General features: G+C 39.0%; 1 protein-coding gene across 5 annotated transcripts in view; it reads right to left on the bottom strand.

Annotated features, from left to right (window-relative positions):
* Positions 1-6,697: 6,697 nt before the first annotated feature.
* Eif4g3 (eukaryotic translation initiation factor 4 gamma 3) overlaps positions 6,698-21,924 on the bottom strand; it is a 400,120-nt gene continuing 384,893 nt past the window's right edge. For 4 of the 5 annotated variants that reach the window (XM_023722577.1, XM_023722578.1, XM_023722579.1 and 1 more), the window contains 4 exons: positions 17,337-17,483; positions 13,646-13,727; positions 10,253-10,399; positions 7,451-7,674 (listed from right to left, as the gene is read on the bottom strand). In XM_023722577.1, coding sequence (XP_023578345.1) covers positions 7,493-7,674; positions 10,253-10,399; positions 13,646-13,727; positions 17,337-17,483 — 558 coding nt within the window. In that variant the 3' untranslated portion in view covers positions 7,451-7,492. Of the gene's footprint in view, positions 7,675-10,252; positions 10,400-13,645; positions 13,728-17,336; positions 17,484-21,924 lie in introns of all 5 variants that reach the window. The other variant, XM_004637641.2, reaches the window with a different exon arrangement.

Here is a 21,924-nt window from a genome sequence, read left to right as displayed (position 1 = left end):
TGTGTGTGTGTGTGTGTGTGTGTTTGTCCAGCTCAGCCCACCAGGGGGGCGGGGCGGGCTGGCATGTGGTGCTGGGGGATTGAACTGCGGTCCCTGTGCTCTGCCAAGCTTGTTCTAAGTGGGTACTTTAGACCACTGAGCCATCTCACCAGCCCCCAGTGATTCTTTTGATTGATGAATTGATGCCATTCACATTGTTGGTTGTAATTGATAAGTATTGACTTATTCTTCTTATATTATTTTCCTGTTGTTGGTTCCCTTTCTTTCCCTCTAATTGCTTGCCATACCTGGTTCACAGAATCATTGTATTTACTGTCTTTGTGTAGAATAGCCTTCGTATAGTCTTGGAGTACTGGTTTGGTGGTCATGAATTTCTTCAGATTTTTTTTTATCATGGAAGTACCTTAATCGTCCTTAGTCCTCTCTTAATTCTGTTTGTTTGTTTGTTTTTTGCGGAACCAGGGATTGAACTCAAGCCCTTGCGCTTGCCAGGGAAGCGCTTAATCCACTGAGCCATCTCTCCGGCCCCTCCTCTCTTAATTCTGAGAGATAATTTTGTGGGGTACATCAATCTGGGTTGGAGGTTTTCAAATACTTCCAGCTTTCCCTGAATTACAAGTTTGTGCTGAGAAGTCTGCTGTGATCCTGATGTGCTTTCCTTTATAGGGGATTTTTTCCTTTTCTCTTAGCAACTTTTAATATTCTATCCTTGGGTTAAATTTCTAGAACCTTGACTACTACACACCTGTGTCGTCTTTTTCTTTTTTCTGATCATGGCTATGTGGAATTCTATGGGATTCACTTAAGTGTATGTCAAATTATTTTTCCATGCTTAAGAGGTTTTTCCCTTTACTTCTGTGAACATTTTTTTTTTTGGCAGAACCTGGGATTGAACTCAGGCCCTTGCGCCTCCCAGGGAAGCACTTATTCTGAGCTATCTCCCTGGCCCCAAATACTTTATGTATTTGGAACAGGGTCCCAAGCCTGGACTCAGTCACTGGCTCAGTGCACCCCCTGAGGGGCGGGGACAATGTGACATGCAGGACTGGGGATTGAACCCTGGTCCTTGTGCTTGCCAAAGCAGGTGCTAGTCTTGCTGAGCTATCTCGTCAGTCCTATCTTCTGAATTTTCATTGATTCTGGTCAACCTGATGTTGTTCTTTGGAAAATCTAGCACTGTGGGATTTTTATTTTCTTTTGGTCCTTCAGTGTTTTTATATCTTTCATTTGATGATCACTAACCACAAACCTGTCTTCTGAAGCCGATATTGTTCTCACACTGATTCTGCTGTGTATACTTTTAATATAATTTTTAATCTCCTGATTATCTGTTTGAAACTATTTCATGGAATCCTTTCCTTTCTTATGTTGGGCACTGTTGGTTTCCATCACTGTCCTAAGATCCCCTGCTTTAAAAATCTCTTATCTACTCTAGATTCACTATATATTTCTGTCATTATGATCATCATCTTTTTAGGTATCTGTGAAATTATTTGATTTTTCTAGAGATGATGCCATCATTTCCAAAGGTTCAGTTGGGTGGCTATTGAGTTCTTTCACCTCATTTCCCTCTAGATTTGCCTTGGGTGAGCTGGAGGTCCAGGGGTGCATCTGGCTTCAATGTCTTCTCATTTTCTACTTGTTAAAATTTGTTTTTTGTGCTGATGCTTATAAATAAATGGCTTATATAGGTAACTTTACTAGTAGTGTCAAAAGACATTTAGAAAATGTCTTTTCGAGGAATGTCTTCTATGTGTAACTGGCTTCTCAGTGTCCCAAGATTATAATGGAGGTGAAAAATTCCTCTTGTTCATATATTTACTGATCCTTTTCTATGCTTAGATACATAACACAAATATTTACTCCTTTTTTCTTTCCCTTCTCTTTTTTTTTTTTTTTTTTGCAGTGGTCCCTGGCCTCACAAATGCTAGGTAAGTGACCTGTACTACCACTGGTCTACATCCCAGACTCCCACCTTTTGGAGACAGGGTCTCACTAACTTGCTCATGCTGGTCTCAAATTTGTGATCCTCCACCCTCACCCTTCTGAGTAGTTGGGACTACAAGTGTTCATCATTGGAATCTACTATCCAGGTAATGAAAAAAAAAATTGCAGTGTTAGGAACTGAACCCAGGATTTCCCATATGCTACATACATCTCCAGCTCAAGTAATATTTTAATGTACTATATTATACTTCAGCTGAATATATATATATATATATATATATATATATATATTTACATGTAACATAATTTATATAAAAATACATTTTGCTTTGTGAGACAGGATCTCTTTGTATAGTGTATAGGCTGGCTTCAGACTTGTGATGATCCTCCTGCTTCAGCATCCAAAGTGCCAGGAGACTATTACTAAAGGGAAGTTAAATTCTATCATAAGGGAAAAGGCATAATTCCCTTAATTTTTTTAATGTTAAAAAAAGCATGAGTGGAATATATGTAGACTTGAGTTTGTGGGTATTAGAGTATTCCTATGTATTCTAAAATCAATATTTTCCTTTTATTTTTCTCATGGTGCTGGTGGGGATCAAATTCAGGGCCTTCTGCATACTAGGCAAGTGCTATACCACCGAGCTTGTATCCCCAGCCCAGCTGATGTTTTGTAAAGGTTAGTCTTCTAAAATCACTGTTTTGCCAGCAGTGGTGGTGTGTACCTGTAATTCCAGCATGTGGGAGGCTCAGGCAGGAGGATCACTCTGAGGCTGAGGCAAGCCGAGGCTGCATAGTTGATTTCAAGGCCAGCCTGACTACCTGGTGAGAACTTGTCTCAAAAACAAACACCTCCACCCCGCCAGCCCCAGTGTTTTATCTGTATGAAAGCAGTTTACTCACCTGGTAAAGTCTCACCTTCATACAAAGTACAGTTTTAAAACATTTGCAGACCAAAATGCTGACATACCCAGTATCTTGGTTTCTAAACACTTTTCTTTTACAAGAAACAAGGGATTCCTGTAGCACTGTCTGATACTAGGGCTGGGCCAGAAAAAAATGTAAGACATACCTTTAACATCTTGTGATATAAATGCTCTTAAAAAAAAAAAATAATGGGATGCTGTCAGAAGGACAGACAAGCTAATTTCAAATAGCTCCTCGTGGCCAAACTGGAACAATCTGAACAACAAAATAATGTGATATTGAATTGTAATTCAAAGTGTAAAATAAATTATTAGTCCATAATGATACAACATATATCATGTATATGAACAGGAGAATAAGGAAACAAATGGAAAAAGACAGTGTTCCTTGCAGAGAATTCCAAATAATTTAAGTAGATATTCCTTACTATTGGGAGAAGAAATGCTCAGGTCTGTCCTACTCTCAGTCCCTCCCCACTTTGGGCAGGATTTAGTGACTGGCTAAGTTAGATACAGCAGACCAGATAAGAAAAGGATGACTAGAATGCTGAAACCTGGCAATAACCTGTTTACCCAACTAGTCAAAGTGAACATTACCACTTACCCTTGGTGACATCATATGTGTCATGTACCTGCTGACATGAGAAGGGCACTTCCTTTATGTAGCATTTTTTGCCTCAAGTCTATAACCCCAGTTTAATGAGAAAAATACTGGATAATCCCAAATTGAGGGATATTGTACAAAACACATCATTACTCAAAATTGTGAAGGTTATGAAGGTTATGAATACAAAGAAGACATCATGCCAAATTGCATCCTGGGCCAGAAAAGGGTCCTTGGTGCCCATCTAAAAGAGTCTAGAGTTTAGTTAGTATCAATGTACTAATGCTGGTTTTAGTTTTGACAAATATCCTAGAATAGTCTATTTGAGTGAGAGATATATGGAACTCTGTAAAATCTGCAAACTTTGTGAAATTTCAAAATAAAACATTAAAAATATTTAGCACATTATTCTTCAAAGCTTCTTTGACATATAAAACATCTCATCTTGGCTATACACAGTTATCTTTTTGGGAGGGGTGGGACTTATTTTGAAAACTAAAGGAGATATATATGTGTTGTCTGAAGTCAGTGAGCGTGTAGTGCATCTCTGCCTAATTTCCTGCAGCATATGGAAGCCTGTAGTGTGCCTGAATGACAGGCACATTTCTTTTCTAAAAATGTATTTAGGACAGGGTGTTCAGGGTCTCACTATATAGACTGGACTCATAGTGATCCTCCTGTTTTCACCCTCCCAAGCACTGCGATTATAGGCATACACCACCACGCCCAGTCTCACTCACCATCTCAGCGTGCCCTGGAGGCAGGGCCGCAGACCCTTTTCTATGGGTAGGATGATGGATTGCATTTCCATAAAGAACACGAGTCACAAGGACAAAGATGGTGTCAGTCACTTATGCCCTCTATACCTATACGCAGTAGGTCCTAAGTGTTCTGACATTTATTTGGTACCAGGAATCAAACTCAGGACCTTGTGCTTGCCAGGCAGGTGCTTGTGCTGAGTTGTATCCCCAACCCAGTGTTTTTAAAAGATAGATTAAAGTCAAGGCCTTCCCCCACCTCAAGACATGCTTTACCACTGACTAAACCTTTAGGCCATTAAGTATTTGCTGCATAAAATCAGTTGATAATGCAGTTTATACATTTATGCAAGAATCTAAAGCAAATTTATTTTGAAAACTGGTATTTTCCTTTGCTAGACTAAAAATGACAAGACTTAGTTACTGAAAAGCTGTAAGTTCATTGGTTTGAATACAGGTATAAATATTCTAATTAATAAGAGGCAGTGGACCTATTCCCAAAGGCAAATTTGGTGCAAGAACTTTGGCTATATCATAAAAGGAGTACAGGCATGGCAATCTGGCAATGTTGCATATTACATAAAAACAAAAACAAAACAAAACAAAACAAAACAAAACCCCTGGTAGGCCAGGTATGGTGGTGCACACCTGTAATCCCAGCACTCAGGGGCTGAGGCAGGATTTATTTTGAAGGAGGAGAGATTTATTTTTTTCCTTAATTTTATTGAGAAACAAATAGCAATGAGACAGTTTCAAATCAAATTGGTAGGACAGTTCTAATAATTAACACATTGCATACTCTCTTCCTAGTGTGAAGGGAGTGTGAAGGATTATTGCAAGTTCGAGACCAGCCTGGGCTACAAAATGAGCTCAAAGCCAGCCTGACTGCATAGTGAGACCCTGTTTCAAAAAAGACAAAAATCTAACCCAACCCAGTCCTACCCTGCTTTCTAGTAAGAAAACCATTAAGGTGGGAATTGTGACAGTTAATTGTAGTTCCACTGATATAAATGGAGATCAGTTGTCTTATTTTGCTCATTTTGCATTTACCTAACACTTCTAATCCTACTGAACAGGTGAGATGGGGCTGGGGTGATGGCTCAGTGTAATAAGCACTTCCCTGGGAAGCGCAAGGGCCTGAGTTCAATCCCTGGTTCGGGGGGTGGTAATCCTACTGAACATTCCACACATCAAGATACCCAAAGTTTTATCTTTTCATTACACCACTTGCTAAAGGTGAGATTTCAAATATTATTTGTACCATAGATGTTTACATGTTAAGATTCCTTTAATCCTTTAGCCTTTTTCTAAAATATTTTTCTCTTCCTTCCATTCCCAACACTTGTCCATAACATCTAACATACTGGTGAATAGCCCAGTATGTGGAAGACTTCACAAGTCTTCTACTGTCTGAAGCTCTTTGTCAGACCCCTGCAAACAAATGTCAGCCATTGACAGATGCTGTCACGTGGTTGCTAAGAAACTTTCAAGATACCCAAGGAAGGGACTGGGGTTCCAAAACAGGGTTCTCTAGTGTGTACAACTACACTCTAGGAAATCCTTTTATTACTATGGAATATCTTGTTCTTGAACTTCACAAATCTTGCTAAGTCTCTCACTATAGACATTTCCTTAGAGATGGAAACCAAGATAAAAAATATAAAAACTTTATTTTTATCTTGGGGGTAGCTAGGATTTCTTCATTAAGCAGAGACAGCAACTGGTTTGGTCTTCAACCTCATCCTCACCAAATAACATATGGAAGGTTGGTTTTTCTTTCATTCTTTAGAAAGTATCCTTGGATTTTTAAAATACTGGAGAAAACTGATGGGAGGCTTAAAAATCAATGGTAGCAGTAGTCTCAAAGTAAACTGTGAGTTAGTACCTTTAATACTGAGACATGAAGTGGAACCTGAATTATTTGCAATTGCTTTGTGCCAGGCATAGTGGCACATGCCTAGAATCCCAGCACTTGGGAGGCTGAGTTCAAGGCCAGCCTGGGTTACATACTGAGTTCAAAGTCAGTCTGAACTGCATAGCAAGACCCTGTTTTAAGTGAAAGAGAGAGAGAGAAAAAAAAAAACACCTAAGAAAAATTAAAAACACTAAAGCTTTTGGTTTTTACCCCAAATATATCTCTACTTGCTGTTGGAAATGTTTTTCTGGACTCCCGCAAGTGTTTTCCTTACTAATGAAGTAGCTTACACTTTCCCACTAAAGATGTGTGCACACACACACACACCCCACACATGTGCATACGGGTACATGTAACCCTCCAACCCCAACACGCTCCTCAGGAGTGACCTGGAGAAGGCAAAGACAGCCGGACAGTACCGCTTGGGCACACATGCAGCAGCTGGCAAAAGGAGAAGTCGCTCTACTTTCTTTTAAACTTGCAATGTTTGTCTTTATTTTGTTCTTTATATTTTGAAAGTGAAAAGAAATAGTATTGAGTCAATTTCTTTTTAAATATTTGTTCTATGTATTTACAAGCCTTAAAGTTGCTCTAAAGATTTCAAAAGTATTGAGTACTTTTTCCAGGGTAGCACTTGTTTTGAACAATTCTTGGAGTTCTCTGGTCCATAGCATTTCCTTCTTTTCCAAGGTTATGTATGTTTTAATTGCTATTGTGATTTTTTTTTTTTTTTTTTTTTTCTGAAGCAAACTGAGAGGCAGGCAGAAGATTTGATGCCAGAAAAAAGAAAAAGAAAAAAAGAATACCTTTCTTATTTTGTTCACCCCAAACCTTCTCAAATCTGGACTAACTACTATGCCTTAAAACAAACATGAGGTGCATCTGAAGGGGAGGGAAATTTATTTCTCTGTTTTACTATTATACAAGTTGTTTACAGAAACTGCAAATTAAAAAATTACACACTGGCATTTGCAGTCCTTAAAATAAATTAAGAGTTCTCACTTTTTTTTGTTTTTTTTTTTTGCTAAACATATTTTTTTTTTAAAGTATGAGTCCTTGTTTAAAAAGAAAAGATTAAAACAGAAAATATTTCCTATAAATAATACATGTATTTTGGTTTTAGTGCTCCCGCCCTCAGGTTTGAAGTTTACTCGTCTCCAGTACCTCTGTCCTCCATGATCACCGTCTTTCTCTTTCCCTTCCCATTGTGTACATATGGGGTTCCTGTGAGAATTGGCCTTGCTGCACTGTGATTGGCGAAGACGTGAAACTTTTTAAAAAAATACTTAAGTTGTTTCTTTTTTGTTTTGTTTTGTTTGTTTTGTTTTGTGTATTTGAAGTTTTAGTTATCCTCAGATTCCTCTTCTGCTTCCCTCAGCCATGTGAAAAATGCTGTGACAGATTTCAGGGCCACGCCCTTCCCGTTCTGCTCTGCAGGGTCCTTGCTGCTCTCCCATTTGTAGAAGGCATCCTCAGAGATCACCTCCTCGTCGTACAGGCAATCAAAGAACATCCGGAGCAAATCTGGAAGATGGGAAAAATAAGCCAGGGATTTTGCAGCACTACAGTTGTGAGGAAAATGAATGAGTGGATGAATGATGACATTCATCTCCTATAGAAGAACATCTAGGGCAATTCATCCTATTCACTTTTGAGAGGATAATGAAGAAGAGGAAAAACCATTTCTTAAGCAGTGCAAATTATTATTTTTTATTATTTATTTAGTACAGTGTCTACAGGGTCTCACTACACACAGAAAAGACTTGCAGTGATCTTCCTGTTTTTCAGCCTCCCAAGTGCTGGGATTACAGACACACCACCACACCCAGTATCAATCACTGTCTCATTGTGCCCTGGGGGTCAAACCCTGACCCCTGTGTCTGCCTAAGCAGAAAGAAAAGTAAAAGGTTTCTTTTACATTTAACTTCTTTAAAGTTTGGTTGTTGTTTTTTTTGTTTTTGTTTTTGTTTTCTTTTGTTTTTTGTTTTTGACAGTCTCCCTTTGTAGTGCAGGTTGGCCTCAAATTTGTACCATTTTTGCTGCCCAAGCCTCCCAAGTGCTAGGATCACAAGTGTGCACCACCAGATCTAGCCATCGATTGAGAAGTACATAACGCAAAATAGATTCAGCAGTGTTCAACACTATTATAGTTCAAATTGTATAAAATGTTAGTCTTAGAATGAGTCATGTGAATTTGTTCTTTAGATTTCTCTTGTAATTATTTTAGACAGCTAGCACTGAAATCAGTTTCTTTTGGTGGTCCTGAGGCTTGACCCAGAGAAAACTGATCTGCTTTACTACTTTATCTGCAGATACCATCTGGGTCTTGCCCACTCTGGTCTTGCACTTATGAACCTCCTGCTCAGATTCCAGAGTAGCTGGAATTATAGGAGTGTACCACCAAGCCTGGAAAAATCAGTTCAGATCCTCTAAGTCCTGGGTGGTTTTCAGGAAAATGGAATCTAGAACTAAACTGCTCTCCAAGGATACTGAAATTAATACTTTTTGTTACTTTATTTAATTTTTTATTTTTTTGGCAGAAACGGGGATTGAACTCAGGCCTTTGTGCTTATTCTACTGAGCCATTTCCTCAGCCCCCTTCTGTTACTTTAATCTGAGCACACTGCTGTCTATTTCATCCAACCATTTGACCATCTCATTTGAAAAGTTAGTATACCCACCATATAAAAATATAGAAAAAGAAGCCATATTGTTACATGACCTTTGAAAGACCTTGAAAAGGAAAACAAAGTTTCCAATTCAGATTTGTGTTTCTTTGAGGATAATGTATTTCAACTTGTTTATCTCCCAAAGGGATTGAGCAGCAATAGAAAGAATTAAATAAAGCCCATAACCTAAGGAAGTACTTAAGAACAACTTTAGTACTATCTCTCAATTAACCATATACCCCCTGCCTTCCATAAACTGCAACAGAATTTTCAAGATTTAATAGAATTTCTTAATCAGTATCACTAAAACTTGAGTGTGCAGGTTACCTTATTTTTTGATCTGGTTAATCTGTAGTCTAAAATGCCTTGGTAAATATACCATAGCTACTAGTGAGGATTTTGTCAGATATCTAAGGATCCTGCAGAGTATCATCCTCAAGACTACTCATGATTTTTACTCCCCAGATCTTTGCTGTCACATATGGTAGCTACTAGCCACATGTAGTTATTTACATTTAAAGAAAATGAAATATCCAGTTCCTTAGTCATAACAGCCATATTAATGTGAATAACTGTGGCTTATGGTTACCATACTGAGTGACATCCCTACATTTCCACCACTGCACGAAGTTTTTCAGACTTGGCCTAGAATAAGAATTAAATCTCTCATACAAATACAAGAAACCTTCTGATTTAGAGTTGAGTGCAGAGGCACATGCCTACTCTTTTAGCTACTCTGGAGGTGGAGGCAAGAAGATCACTTTAGTTTAGGTGGATAACACCAGGCTGGGCAACAGAGAGAGGTCCTGTCTTCCAACCAACCAACCAACCAACCAACCAACCAACCAACCAACCATTTTCCTGGGTGCTGGGTGCAGTGGCATATGCCTGCAATTCCAGCTACTTGGGAGACTGAGGTAGGAGTCTAAAAGTTTGAAACTGGTCTAGGAAAGAGTGAGACCCTTATCTCAAAAAAAAAAAAAGTAATTGATTCTTTCAGTTTTTGTTACCACTCAGTGATTCTTCTACTTTCTTTCTTTTTTTTTTGGTGGAACCAGGGATTGAACTCAGGCCCTTGTGCTTGCCAGGGAAGTGCTTATTCTACTGAGCCATCTCCTGGCCCCTAAAAAAACTTTTTTAAAAATTTGACACAGGATCTCACTACACAGCTTGGACTTGTAGTGATCCTCCTGTCTCAGCCTCCCCAGCACTGGGAATACAGGTGTATGCCACCACGCTCAGTTTTGGTGGCTGGTACAACATGCAGTACTGGGGATTAAACTTGTGTCCTTGCGCTTGCCAGGCAGGCAGTTAGGACTGCTGAGTTATCTCCCCAGGCCGATTATTCTATTTTCTATCTTCAAACCCCCAATCATCTCAGAAATCTTGGCTTGAATAAGTCTCACCCATTGGTTAATATAAGGCAAACTTACTGGCAGGTTGATCAAGTTTTACTATTGATGCTTGTAATGCATAAAGTGCTTGCAGTTCTTTCTCTGTATCTGAGTCCAGGTATTTGAGTAAGATCGGTACTCTCTGCTTTATAACAGTAGTATCCACTCTGAAGGTAGAACAGTCAGCTAGAGGAGATACAAGAAATTAGTATTACAGGGGCTGGTGAGATGGCTCAGTGGTCTAAAGCACCTACTTAGAACAAGCTTAGCAAAGCACAGGGACCGCGGTTCAATCCCCCAGCACCACATGCCAGCCAGCCCCGCCCCCTGGTGGGCTGAGCTGGACACACACACACACACACACACACACACACACACACACACACTCACACTCACACATAAATAAATAAAATTTTAAAAAATAAAAAAAAAGAAAGAAATTAGTATTACATTTAAGGAGTTAACATAGAAGCATTTCCAACTGTCTGAGTGCATAAAACCCACAGAACTCTGTAAGGGAAAAGGTGGGTAAGAGGGCCACAGCAAGATTCTTGAAATCCAAATGCTCTCATATGTACATATTTTTATTATTTATTTTATGTATTAGGTACAGGGTCTCGCTATGCAGTTCACAGTCATAGTGATCCTCCTGCCTCAGACTCCCCAGTGCTACGATTACAGGTGTGCGCTACACCTGGTTTCAGGGCTGGCATGGCATGTGGTACCAGGGATTGAGGTCCTTGTGCTTGCCAGGCAGGTGCTTAGACCAGTGAGCTATCTGCCCAGCCCTGCTCTGATATTTTTAAATGTGATATTTTTTCAGAAATAATAAAAGACATTGAGAAGACAGGGATATAGCTCAGTGGCACAGCACCTACCTGATAAATGCAAGGTTCTGAGTTCAACTCCTGGTACCAAAAGGAAAAAGGACATGGAGAGGAAATGCATTTTGCTCTGAGTTTTTTCTGGCATACTGGGAATCAAACTCAGACCTCATGCTTTCTGGGCAGGTACTGTGCCGCTGAGCTATGTATTTTGAGTTGTGGGTTTTCCACAAGAATAGCGAACTTGCTAGGGATATAGCTCAGTGGCATAAGCACTTGCCTGTCAAGTGCAAGGTCCTTAGTTTCATAACTGGTTCAAAATAAAGAACTGTGAATTCTATTATTTATTTTTAATAATGAAACAGTGATGATAGTTTTATGAAAATCTACAAAATCAACATCAAATGTCTCAGTATAAAAAAGGTGGTGTGGGCCGGGATACAGCTGAGCAGGAAAGTACCTGCCTGACAAGGCTGAGGTCATCAGTTCAATTCCTAGTCACACACACACACACACACACACACACACACACACACAAAGATGGTGATAGATTTGCTAATTAGATTGATTTTAATCATTCCACACTGTAGACATTTTGTTATAGCTTGGACTTTGTCCCGTAAAGTCTCATGTACTGGTTCCCAACCTGCAGTGTTCTTAGGAAGTAGTGGCAATGTTAAGAAGTAGGGTTTGGCAGAAGGAAGTTATGTCACTGGGAATATACCCTGGAAGGCCATATTAGGATTGTACCTCCTTTTCCTCTCCACTTCCCAGATGTCATAAGGTGAACAGCTTTACTCCATTATGTTATTGACACCACGACCATGTCTTTTCACAGGCCCAAAGCAATGGGAACCGAGGCAAACGTTGATTAAAACTTCTAAAGCATAAGCCCAAATGGGTCTTTCCTCTCTTTGATTTTCTCAGTTATCTTGTTACAGTAGTGGAAAGCTAACATACACCTATCATGACACCATATTGTTCTCCATAAAAGTCTGTAATTATGATTTGCCATCACAGATATCATTAATAAAAATGAAGTGCGAATTCAAGTGGGTCCCTTAAAAACAGCATTCCAAAAGGAAATTAGGGGGTTTGGTGGTATACAGTGCTTGGCTCACACACGTCAGGCATGGGATTCAATCCAGGAATCACCAAAGACACACACACAGAGACACACACTTCAGGCATGGGGTTCAATCCTGGAATCACAGGAGACACACACACAGTACGAGAAAAGGGAAAATGCCAGGTAAGAAGGATGAAAGAGTTGGGACCATTTTATTATTATGGGGAGAACAAAGGCTAACTGATAGTGGCAAAAAATATATACCTAATCTAAGTCTTCTGAGGAAAAGCCATGATAGCTAGGGATTGAGCAAACTCTCCTCAGTGCCAAGAAGTACAAAGGTGTATAAGGTATCTTATTTTCTGTTTAAGTTATGGAGTACAGTTTAGTTTTTTGGATGCCAGCAACTATAGGCATGTGTCACAAGGCCTAGCTAAAGCTATTTAATGAATAGCTTGAATTTATCTGAAATGACAAAGACAGAAATTTTGAGACAATCGAGCTGATGGACTTTTTTCCTCCTTACTTCAGTCAAAGAAATGTGGATTTCCATCTGAAGCTAATGTGGATTTCCCTATTAAACATCATTAAATACTGTATGAAACTTGGAATAGTGTTTCAACCAATTCTAGTAATATTTATTCATATAATTAATAAATAATTAACAAATCAATAAACTGTCATAGAAAATAAATTGATCAAAGAACAGGAGAAACTTGGTATTTTCTTTCCTCACAGAGGTATTTACATACAGCGACTTTTCTCATAAGAACAGCCCTTCTTTAATAATAGGCTAAGAATATTGAATCTATTCTTTATAACTCATGGGTGGAACAAAGAGGTGGCCTTGAGTAATGGGAGGGGTGAAGGTAAGGAAAAACTACATATAATGTAGTAAAAAACATCCAAAGAACATGTAATGGGCTGGGGAGATAGCTCAGCAGCATTAAGTGCCTGCCTGGAAGCACATGGGCCTGAGTTCGATTCCTGGGTAACATAATGATTTTATTTGTTTGTTTTTTTGTTTTTGGGCTGGCTTAGGATGCCTTCACGGCAGGTCTGGCAAGGCTTGAGGATATGGGGCTTGAACCACAGCATCCTGAGCCTGACTACTTTGTTGGAGCAGTCACTTAAGCGATTGAGCTAGTGGACTGAGCTAGTGGGCAAGCTCCCCCGGGTAACCTAAACACACACAGAAAGAAAGAAAGAAAGAAAGAAAGAGAGAGAGAGAGAGAGAGAGAGAGAGAGAGAGAGAGAGAGAGAGAGAAAGGAAGGACGGACGGGCGGGCGAAAGAACATGTAACAACCTCGCTGTAGTGGAGAATACAAGGTACAGTAGTAGATCCAGAGAGAGAGCAACTATTTGTCCTTATGATTGAGACAACCAGGCAGAGCAGACAAAAATGCTAACCATTTACATAGAAAATGAGCTATACAGGGCAAGTGTTGAGAAAATATATAAAATAAGACCATATAATTAGTAGCTGATGTAATAAGGATCTCAGATGTTGAAAGCTGCTTTCAGAAAATGTCACTTACCTATAATAGCTGCTTTACAAACAGCTGTCATTAAAGCTCTAAGGAATGTAGGTGAACTCATTTGGCTCTCATCTAGATTAGCCTAAAATTGAAAGTGAAACAAAACAAAACAGTTAAAAGTACTCTTGCACACCAAAGAAATTTACTTTCCCCCAAAAGGCTAATCTGATACTCATGGCAGAGGTAGTCACACTTTTGCACATCCATAGAAAAATAAAACATTCAATTCATTTTATTTTTTTGGCGGAACCGGGGATTGAACTCAGGCCCTTACGCTTGCCAGAGAAGCACTTATTGCACTAAGCCATCTCCCCAGCCCCTCAATTCATTTTAAAATAATTTGGTTACCACCATTCTATGTGTGAACATGTTCTAAGTAGCAGTACTAAAGTTTTAAGGAGCTTATTACAGTACTGCTTTTTTTCTGCTTAATGATAGTGTTATGTGCTATGTACATTTGGAATCATTTCAAAACTTTATTCTTAAGTAATCCATACTAAGATGACCTATCCAAGTCTATAAATTTGAGAGTAAATACAGCATAGCTGCAGTATAAATATTTTTTTCAGCTGCAGTCTATTTTAAAGGCCTCCCTTTGTCAGTATTATGCAGCTGTTTGTACATGTGCCAACACAGCTCTTTTATCTTAATTTTAATTGAATTAGGGGATAATCTCAAGCCTGGCCCTAAACAAACCCTTCAGGTGATGAGAAATTTTTTTCTAAGGATGGCAAGAAAGAGAAAATTCCTTTTAGAGATGTTAAATAGATTAAAAATGCCCCCAAATTAATTTTCGTTTATTCATCTTGTTGGTGCTCTTATACACTGTAATAAATCAGATATGTACCAAAGGAAAGAATAAGAGATTTTTCAGACAGGTATTGCAAATGCTTCTCAAAGTTCATGTTCTTGATGGCTGCTTTTAGAATTAATGCTTAGACCAGCTTCTTTTAATAGCATGGCATGGTATTTTCCCCTGGAAGAGTCACTCCTTAAATGACTGGTCAGGAAAAACTGAAAATGTCTTTTATAAACTTCTTCATTAGAAAACTAAGAATTTCAAAGATATTTAGAGATAAAGTTAGTGTTGATTTTGGGGGGTAGGTGGTGGGGACTGAACCAGGGCCTCAAACACGTTAGGCAAGTGCTCTACAACTGGGCTGCATTGTCCAGCCTGATATTGATGAATTTTTGAATGGAGGCAGATCAGTTAGCTTTCAAATCCCTAAGCTCCAACATCACTTTGGTGGCTTCTGGGAACTAGATGGAGAGCAGTTTTGAGTCAGAGGCCAGCTCTGTGCAGCACCAGTACAGATGGCCATCTCTGTTTGACAACAGCATAGTGGCTACTTGGGTAGATCATCTTACTCTGGATTAGTATAGAGTTTATAAGTTTTTCCCACAAAATAGAAATATGCAGTACCAGTGTCAAAGTTGAGGGGGAACAGGTGGAAGACGGAGCCCAAATTCCACACACCAGAGGTTCCATGACAATTTATGTGTTGCTTTACACATCCTTGGAAATATCTGATTTGAGTTGAAGCTATGCTGGTCTAACCTCAAAGAGTTACTTTTGCGAAGTCCAAATAATTGTTTTTGAGTAACAGCTGAGAGTCTAGCCAGGAACACTTAGTGAGATCTTGTCTCAAAGTAGGGCAGGGAGAGGACCTGGAAATGTAGCTCAGTGTAAAGGACCCTCTCTCTGGGTTCAATCTCCAGTACCCCCACAAAAAAAATCCACTGTGTATTTCTTCTATCAAATAGGGCCAAACAATTTAATTCTAGTATCCAAGAGCAGATCAGACCTGAAGTATTACTACAGACTAAGCAAGGGTGTTAAGAAAAAAAGGGAAGACAAGGAAGATGGATCTTCTTTTGATGTCAGATTTATATAATACTGGTATTAGACACAGAGCAGTAAATACCTCTATGCATTGGGAATCAACTACTATTATGTTTTTGTCTTTCCCTTTAAAAAAAATACTTTATTAGGTAGAATGTACATTTGGTAGAATTTACCCTGTCTTTTTCTTTTGTGCAGTATTGGGAATTAAATGGAGAGTTTTCAGACTGAGCTATATCCCAGTACATTTATAATTTTAGAAATTTATTGTGATACATAATGAATACACTCATTGTATGTTATTTTTATTTTTATTTTAAATTATTTATTTATTTTTATTACATTTATTTATTGTGTGTGTGTGTGTGGCCAGCTCAGCCCACCAGGGGGCAGGGCTGGCTGGCATGTGGTGCTGGGGGATTGAACCGCGGTCCCTGTGTTTTGCCAAGCTTGTTTCAAGTAGGTGCTTTAGACCACTGAGCCATCTCTCTAGCCCTGTATGTTATTTTTAAATTCTCAGTCAGGGCCTCACTAAGTTGCCTATGATAGGGTAGAACTGGCCTCATAGAACTTAAGGTGATCCTCTTGCCTCAGCCTTCTGGGTGCTAGAATTACAGGCATGCGCTAACTAAATCTGGCAAACGCACATTTTTTAAAAGCCTCCATTTTAGGGCCAGCCTGATAGCTCAGCAAATAAAGCACCTGCTTAGACAGAGCATAGCAGCTGGGGTTCAATTCCCGGCCTGCTGTGTTGGCCCCAACCTCAGGGCACGCTGAGACAGCTATTGAGACTGGGCATGGTGGTGCATGCCTGTAATCCCAGCATGTGGGAGGTTGAAAACAGGAGGATTACTACGAGTCCAATCTATGTAGTGAGACTCTGTACACTCTGTAGATCTTATCCTAAAAATAGGAAAAACAAAAAACACAAAAACCAACCGTCTATTTTAGTTCAAAAAGCAAATGCTCATGTTAAGGAAGAAAAATGGCAAAGCTAGAAAACATAAGAGCTGGTATTAGTGGCTCAAAAAGCAATCTGAGTTCAGTGTGGTAAGGCTGCCAGAGTCCAAAATAAAAGCTGCACTATACCACATGCCCTACATTGTTGGACATATCTGGGGATCAGGCTCAGTTTGCATATGTCCTTTTGAGAGATGCTGAAAATCCAGACTATTTTTGGCACAAGTCACCAGACAAAGATTAAAAAAACAAACAAAAACCCAAATCCAAAACCAACCTAGAAAGGAAGCTAGGGATTCAATGGTAGGCTATTACAGTTATTTAACAGCTATCCAACTTCCAGGACTGGAAATGCATAATCCCAGCACTTGCGAGGCTGCTAAGGCAGGACTGCCAAGGGTTTGGGGCTGGCCTGGGCTACTACTAGTCAGTTAAATGCCAACTTGAACTATATAGCAAGACCTTGTCTTAGCAAACGAACACACGAACAAACCAACCAACATTCAACAGCACAAGATAAATAAAGCATAAAACTTCCAGGAGAGCTAAACATGAAATTATAAGCCAGTAGTGAGAGCGTGCACAAAAAAAAAACCAACCTAAAAAAAATTTTCATAGTAATTACATATTGCTTATTCATTTTATTTAGGATAGTAGTTAAAGGATAAAATATAGACTACCCTAAACTAATGGCAGAGAATGGCTTCTCTTTTTTAACTTGATAAAAACCTGTGAAATTTTGTAAAAACAGAACAGTCTTAAAACATACACATATAAGAGCTAAGTTTCACTAATGTTAGGAACTCTCATGAAATAAAATGGTATGGGAAGCAAACAGAAAGGACCCACAAAATCTTGTTGGCAGAGAAAGTGACACAGTCTATGTACCTCTACCCAGTCAAAGATCTGTTCATCATTCGCTTTCTCCTCAATAATGAGTTTCTCGAGGCGCTGATACAACTCGTCAGCAGAAAGTTCTTTTTTTGAAAGTGCTTCAGAGGAACAGGAACTGTCAAACTCTAAAAAGTCCAACTTCTGAAACATGAAATGTTATAACACATGAATATACATTAATATTATTATCCTTCTGAGAGGAAATATAGCCATGGACATACCTTTTACTTTACTTTTAAAAATTTATTTATTTTTGGTACTGGGACTTGAACTCAGAACCTTGTACTTACCAGGCAGGTGCATGGTTCACTAAGTCATATATCCTCAGCCCCATACCTTCTACTTTACATGAGATCAAAATAATCAGCAGCTTAGATTTTAAAACATTGTCACTTGACTGTCTCCCTGAATATTTCTCCAGCTTTTCATAACAAGCATCTGATTTTTTTTTTTTTTTTTTGAACCAGGGATTGAACTCAGACCCTTGCGCATGCTAGGCAAGCATTTATTCTACTGAACCATCCCCCTGACCCCAAGCATCTGATTCTAATAAGAGCAAAACACTCTCTGCTCCCCTTCTCACAAAAGCTCAAGCAAACAAGCTCAATATAATTATTTCTCTAGTTATGGTATGTTTTTCTCAAAATCATTTTGAGCTTCACTTTGGCTTTAATTTTGTTTTCAGTTGAGACAGCTCTTTAAGGCTGGGCAGGAGCCCTAAGCAAGGATACAATTGAACCCCTTTTCTGTAAATCTGTGGTTTAATATTAGCATCACTACAGAGCAGTTGGCCAAAACTTGTAGATTTTGATACCGAATTAGAATCTGATTTTAGGTTTTATTTGACATCAAACAGGAATACTATATATTTTTATTTCTCTTGACTATGTAACTTACAAGTGGAACTGCAATGTCATATGATAATTACATGAAGAACCAGCTTTATTTTTTTATTATTATTTTTAATGTATTTGGTTGTTACAGGGTCTCACTATGCAGCTCAGATTCATAATGATCCTCCTGTTTTCAGCCTCCCCAGTGTTGGGATCACAGGTGTGCACGACTAAGCCCTGGACACTGGCCAGCTCAGCCCACCCGCAGGTGGGACTGACGCAGGATGTGGTGCCGGGGATTCAACCGTGTTCCCTGTGCTTTAGTTTGCTGAGCTATCTCACCAGCCTCAGCTCTGTGTTATCATAAAATTTATCTTTATACATCGAGGGGCCATTACAAACCAAAAACAGTAATAATAGCTTTTATATTTACCTATGCAGTTACCTTGACCAGAGATACTCATTTCTTTGTATGACTTCTGAGTTACTGTGGTATCCTTCCCTGAAACCTGAAGGAGTCTTTCCAGTGTTTCTTGTAGGGCATGCTAACTAGCAACATATATATGTTTACTACTCATTCATTCTTCCAATAGTGCAGATTGAATCTAGGGCCTCACAAGTTTGGAAAGTGTTCTACACTAACCTACATGTCCAGCCCAATTTTTTTTTCTTTTGAGACAGGATCTTGTTAGGCAGTTTAGGCTGATCTTGAGCTCACCACGTATACAGTCCAGGCTGGCCTAAAACTCACACAGCAATCCTCTTGTTTCAGCTTTCTAAGTGCTGGGCTCAAAGGCACGTGCCACCATGCTCAGCTCCAGCCTGGATTTTAAAATTTTAGTATCTCTTTCAATTTGACAGCTACAGCCTGGGAAGCCACTTCAGCTTGAAGAGGTTGAGACCATGGCCAGCCACTATGCTGGCTGCTTAGTCAATAGCCAGGTAGATAAAAAATTGCTGGTATGGTTTAAATCTAAAATATCCCTCAAGAGTCTCAAGTGTTCAGAGATGGGCTATACTGAATAGATTAATCATTTCTTGGGTACATAGCTAAATGTATAGCACTGGGGGTACTGCATTTTATCTTGGCTCCTTCTTTCTGTTTCCTGACTGCCATGGTTTGAGCAACTTCCCCATGTCACATCCCTCCAACATGCTGCTTCTGCCTTGAGCCAGCTTAACACAGAACTTTCTGAAACCATGAGCAAAGTAAATCTTTCTTCTGATCTGGTGCTCTTGGGTATTTTGTTCCAGTGTTGGCAAAATGACTAATATAATTTTCCTAGTGTGGATGTGTTTTATTAGACTTATAGTTCTAAAACACTTAATCCTAACTCACAGTGCCAGTTCAACAACTGTTTCAATGGTGGATGGTTTCTGGGACCTTCAGACTCTATCATCTTCCCTACATCCATCCATTATTGATTTGCGAATAGGAAATCAACTTTACATTCCTGTGATGAATCTTACTTTGTTATCATGCTTTTTATATATTACTTCACTTGATTTCTGAACATGTTGTTGAGAAAAAGTTTTCTTTATGTAAACAAGAAACATTGTTTCCAGTTTTCTTAGAACACTTTGGTTTTGGAAGTGTATTAAATTTTTTTTTACACAGTGCTCTAGGAAGTAGTTTCCCAATTTTCTAGAAGAACTGGCATATCATTCTTTTGTTGAATTAGTACCATGTCCTCTTTAAATATCCCTTAGAATTTGCCAGTAAAACCACAGAACTAGTTTCTTTTGTGGGAACATTCTAAACTAGGAATCAAACTTCTTAACTAGATATTCAAGTTATTTACAGCACCTTGAGAATAGTTCATACCTTTCAAGAAATTCATTCTTTTCAATTAATTAATTTACTAGCAGAAAGATTATTCATATAATTTCCTTATCTGCTTATATGTACAAAAATCTGTAGTGATATCACCTTTTTCATCCCCATTATCAGTAATTTGTGTCTCTCTTTTTATTTCTGACCAGTCTGGGTAGAGGTGTATCAGCTGTGCCTTCTCAGTGAACTAGCTCTGACACTGGGTGTGGTGGTATAGGCCTGTAATCCCAGCACTTATGAGGCCAAGGCAGGAAGATCCTGGTGAGTGAGACCAGCCTCTACTTAATGCACAGTGAGTTCAAGACAGCCTGAACATTACAGTCAGACCTTATCTCAAAAAGAAAATTAATTAAATAAACAGAACAAACTGGCTTTATAATTAATAACTAATTAATTCATTTGGTACAGGGTCTCATTACGTACCAGACATCAAACTCAAGTTGTTATGCTTGCCAGGCAGGCACTTAGATGGCTGAGCCATCTCCTCAGTCCCAGGCTGGCTTCAGACTCCATTGACTCTTCTGTATTCTGTCTCATAGATTTCTGATCTGTTAATTTCTCTATGTACTTATTTTGTTTCATTTAGTGCTACTTTTTCCTAATTTATTAAGATTGAAGCTGAGGAGGACTTTCATTTGTGGTCTTCCTTCTCTTCTAAACAGACCTATTCAGCACTACAAATTTCACTGTAAATACTGCTTTAGATATGAACCCCTCTCCCATTTTAAAAAACATTTCTGGCAGTACTCTTCTGCACAGAGTTAACAGCCCTGGCCTTTCTTTCAATTTTAATATATTTTTTTGAGAAACAAAGTCTTTCTATATCACTAATTTTCCCACACTATGCTTGCATTTTCCTGCCTCAGCCTCCCAAGAGTGCTGAGACTGTAGGCATTACCAGCATACCTTTTATTAATTTCACAAATTTTCATTTTTCACTCAGTTCCAAACAGTTTTTCACTCTCCTACCTGACTTCTTTCCTAACTCATGTATGATTCTGTATACTCACACTTGTCAGGCAGGCACTGTGCCACTGAGCTACATCCCTGGCCCCAATATCCTCATTCTTAATGGTTAGCTGAATAGGTCATTCTAAACTAAATGCTATATGCTCAGTGCTTTGAGATTATTTCATCATCATTTGGCTTGCCTTGTTTTACTGTAAAGCCTTTATTTATTTATTTATTTTGAGACAGGTTCTCCTTCTATAGTACACACTGGCCTGGTACTCACAGTGATCTTCCTGCCTCAGCTTCCCAAGTGCTGGGATTATATGGGCATGTACCACCATTCCTGGCAAGTTTATTTTTATAGGTAATGTGCTGCTTCTTTCTAGTTTTTAAAAATCTTTTATTTGATTTTAATATTGTTTGACTAAAATGTAATTAAGTTATCCTATATAGCATATGTGAGCTTTCACTATAAATATATGTCCATATGTTTATGACTTCTGCAAAACTCTCTACAATGATCTCTCTTTTTTCTTTTTTGAGATAAGGCCTCTTCTGTGTAGCCCAGGCTGGCCTTGAACTCTTGACAATCCTCCTGCCTCATCCTCCTGAATGCTGGGATTACAGATGTGTGGCACCTTATCTAGTCTACAATGGTCTTTTCAATTTTTTTTTTTTTTTTTTGCAGAACTGGGGATTGAACTCAGGCCCTTGTGCTTGCTAGGGAAGCGCTTATTCTACTGAGCCATCTCCCTGGCCCCCGGTCTTTTCTGTTTTTTTTTTTTTTTTAATTTATTTATTCATTTATTTGTGTGTGTGTGTGTGGCCAGCTCAGCCCACCAGGGGGCAGGGCCGGCTGGCATGTGGTGCTGGGGGATTGAACAGCGGTCCTGTGCTTTGCTAAGCTTGTTCTAAGTAGGTGCTTTAGACCACTGAGCCATCTCACCAGCCCCTAAAGTTTGAC

This window comes from Octodon degus, unplaced genomic scaffold (genome assembly GCF_000260255.1).
Source record: "Octodon degus isolate 3935 unplaced genomic scaffold, OctDeg1.0 scaffold00092, whole genome shotgun sequence".
In the NCBI taxonomy this organism is placed as follows: Eukaryota; Metazoa; Chordata; class Mammalia; order Rodentia; family Octodontidae; genus Octodon; species Octodon degus.
This window is presented reverse-complemented; position numbering and strand designations above follow the sequence as displayed.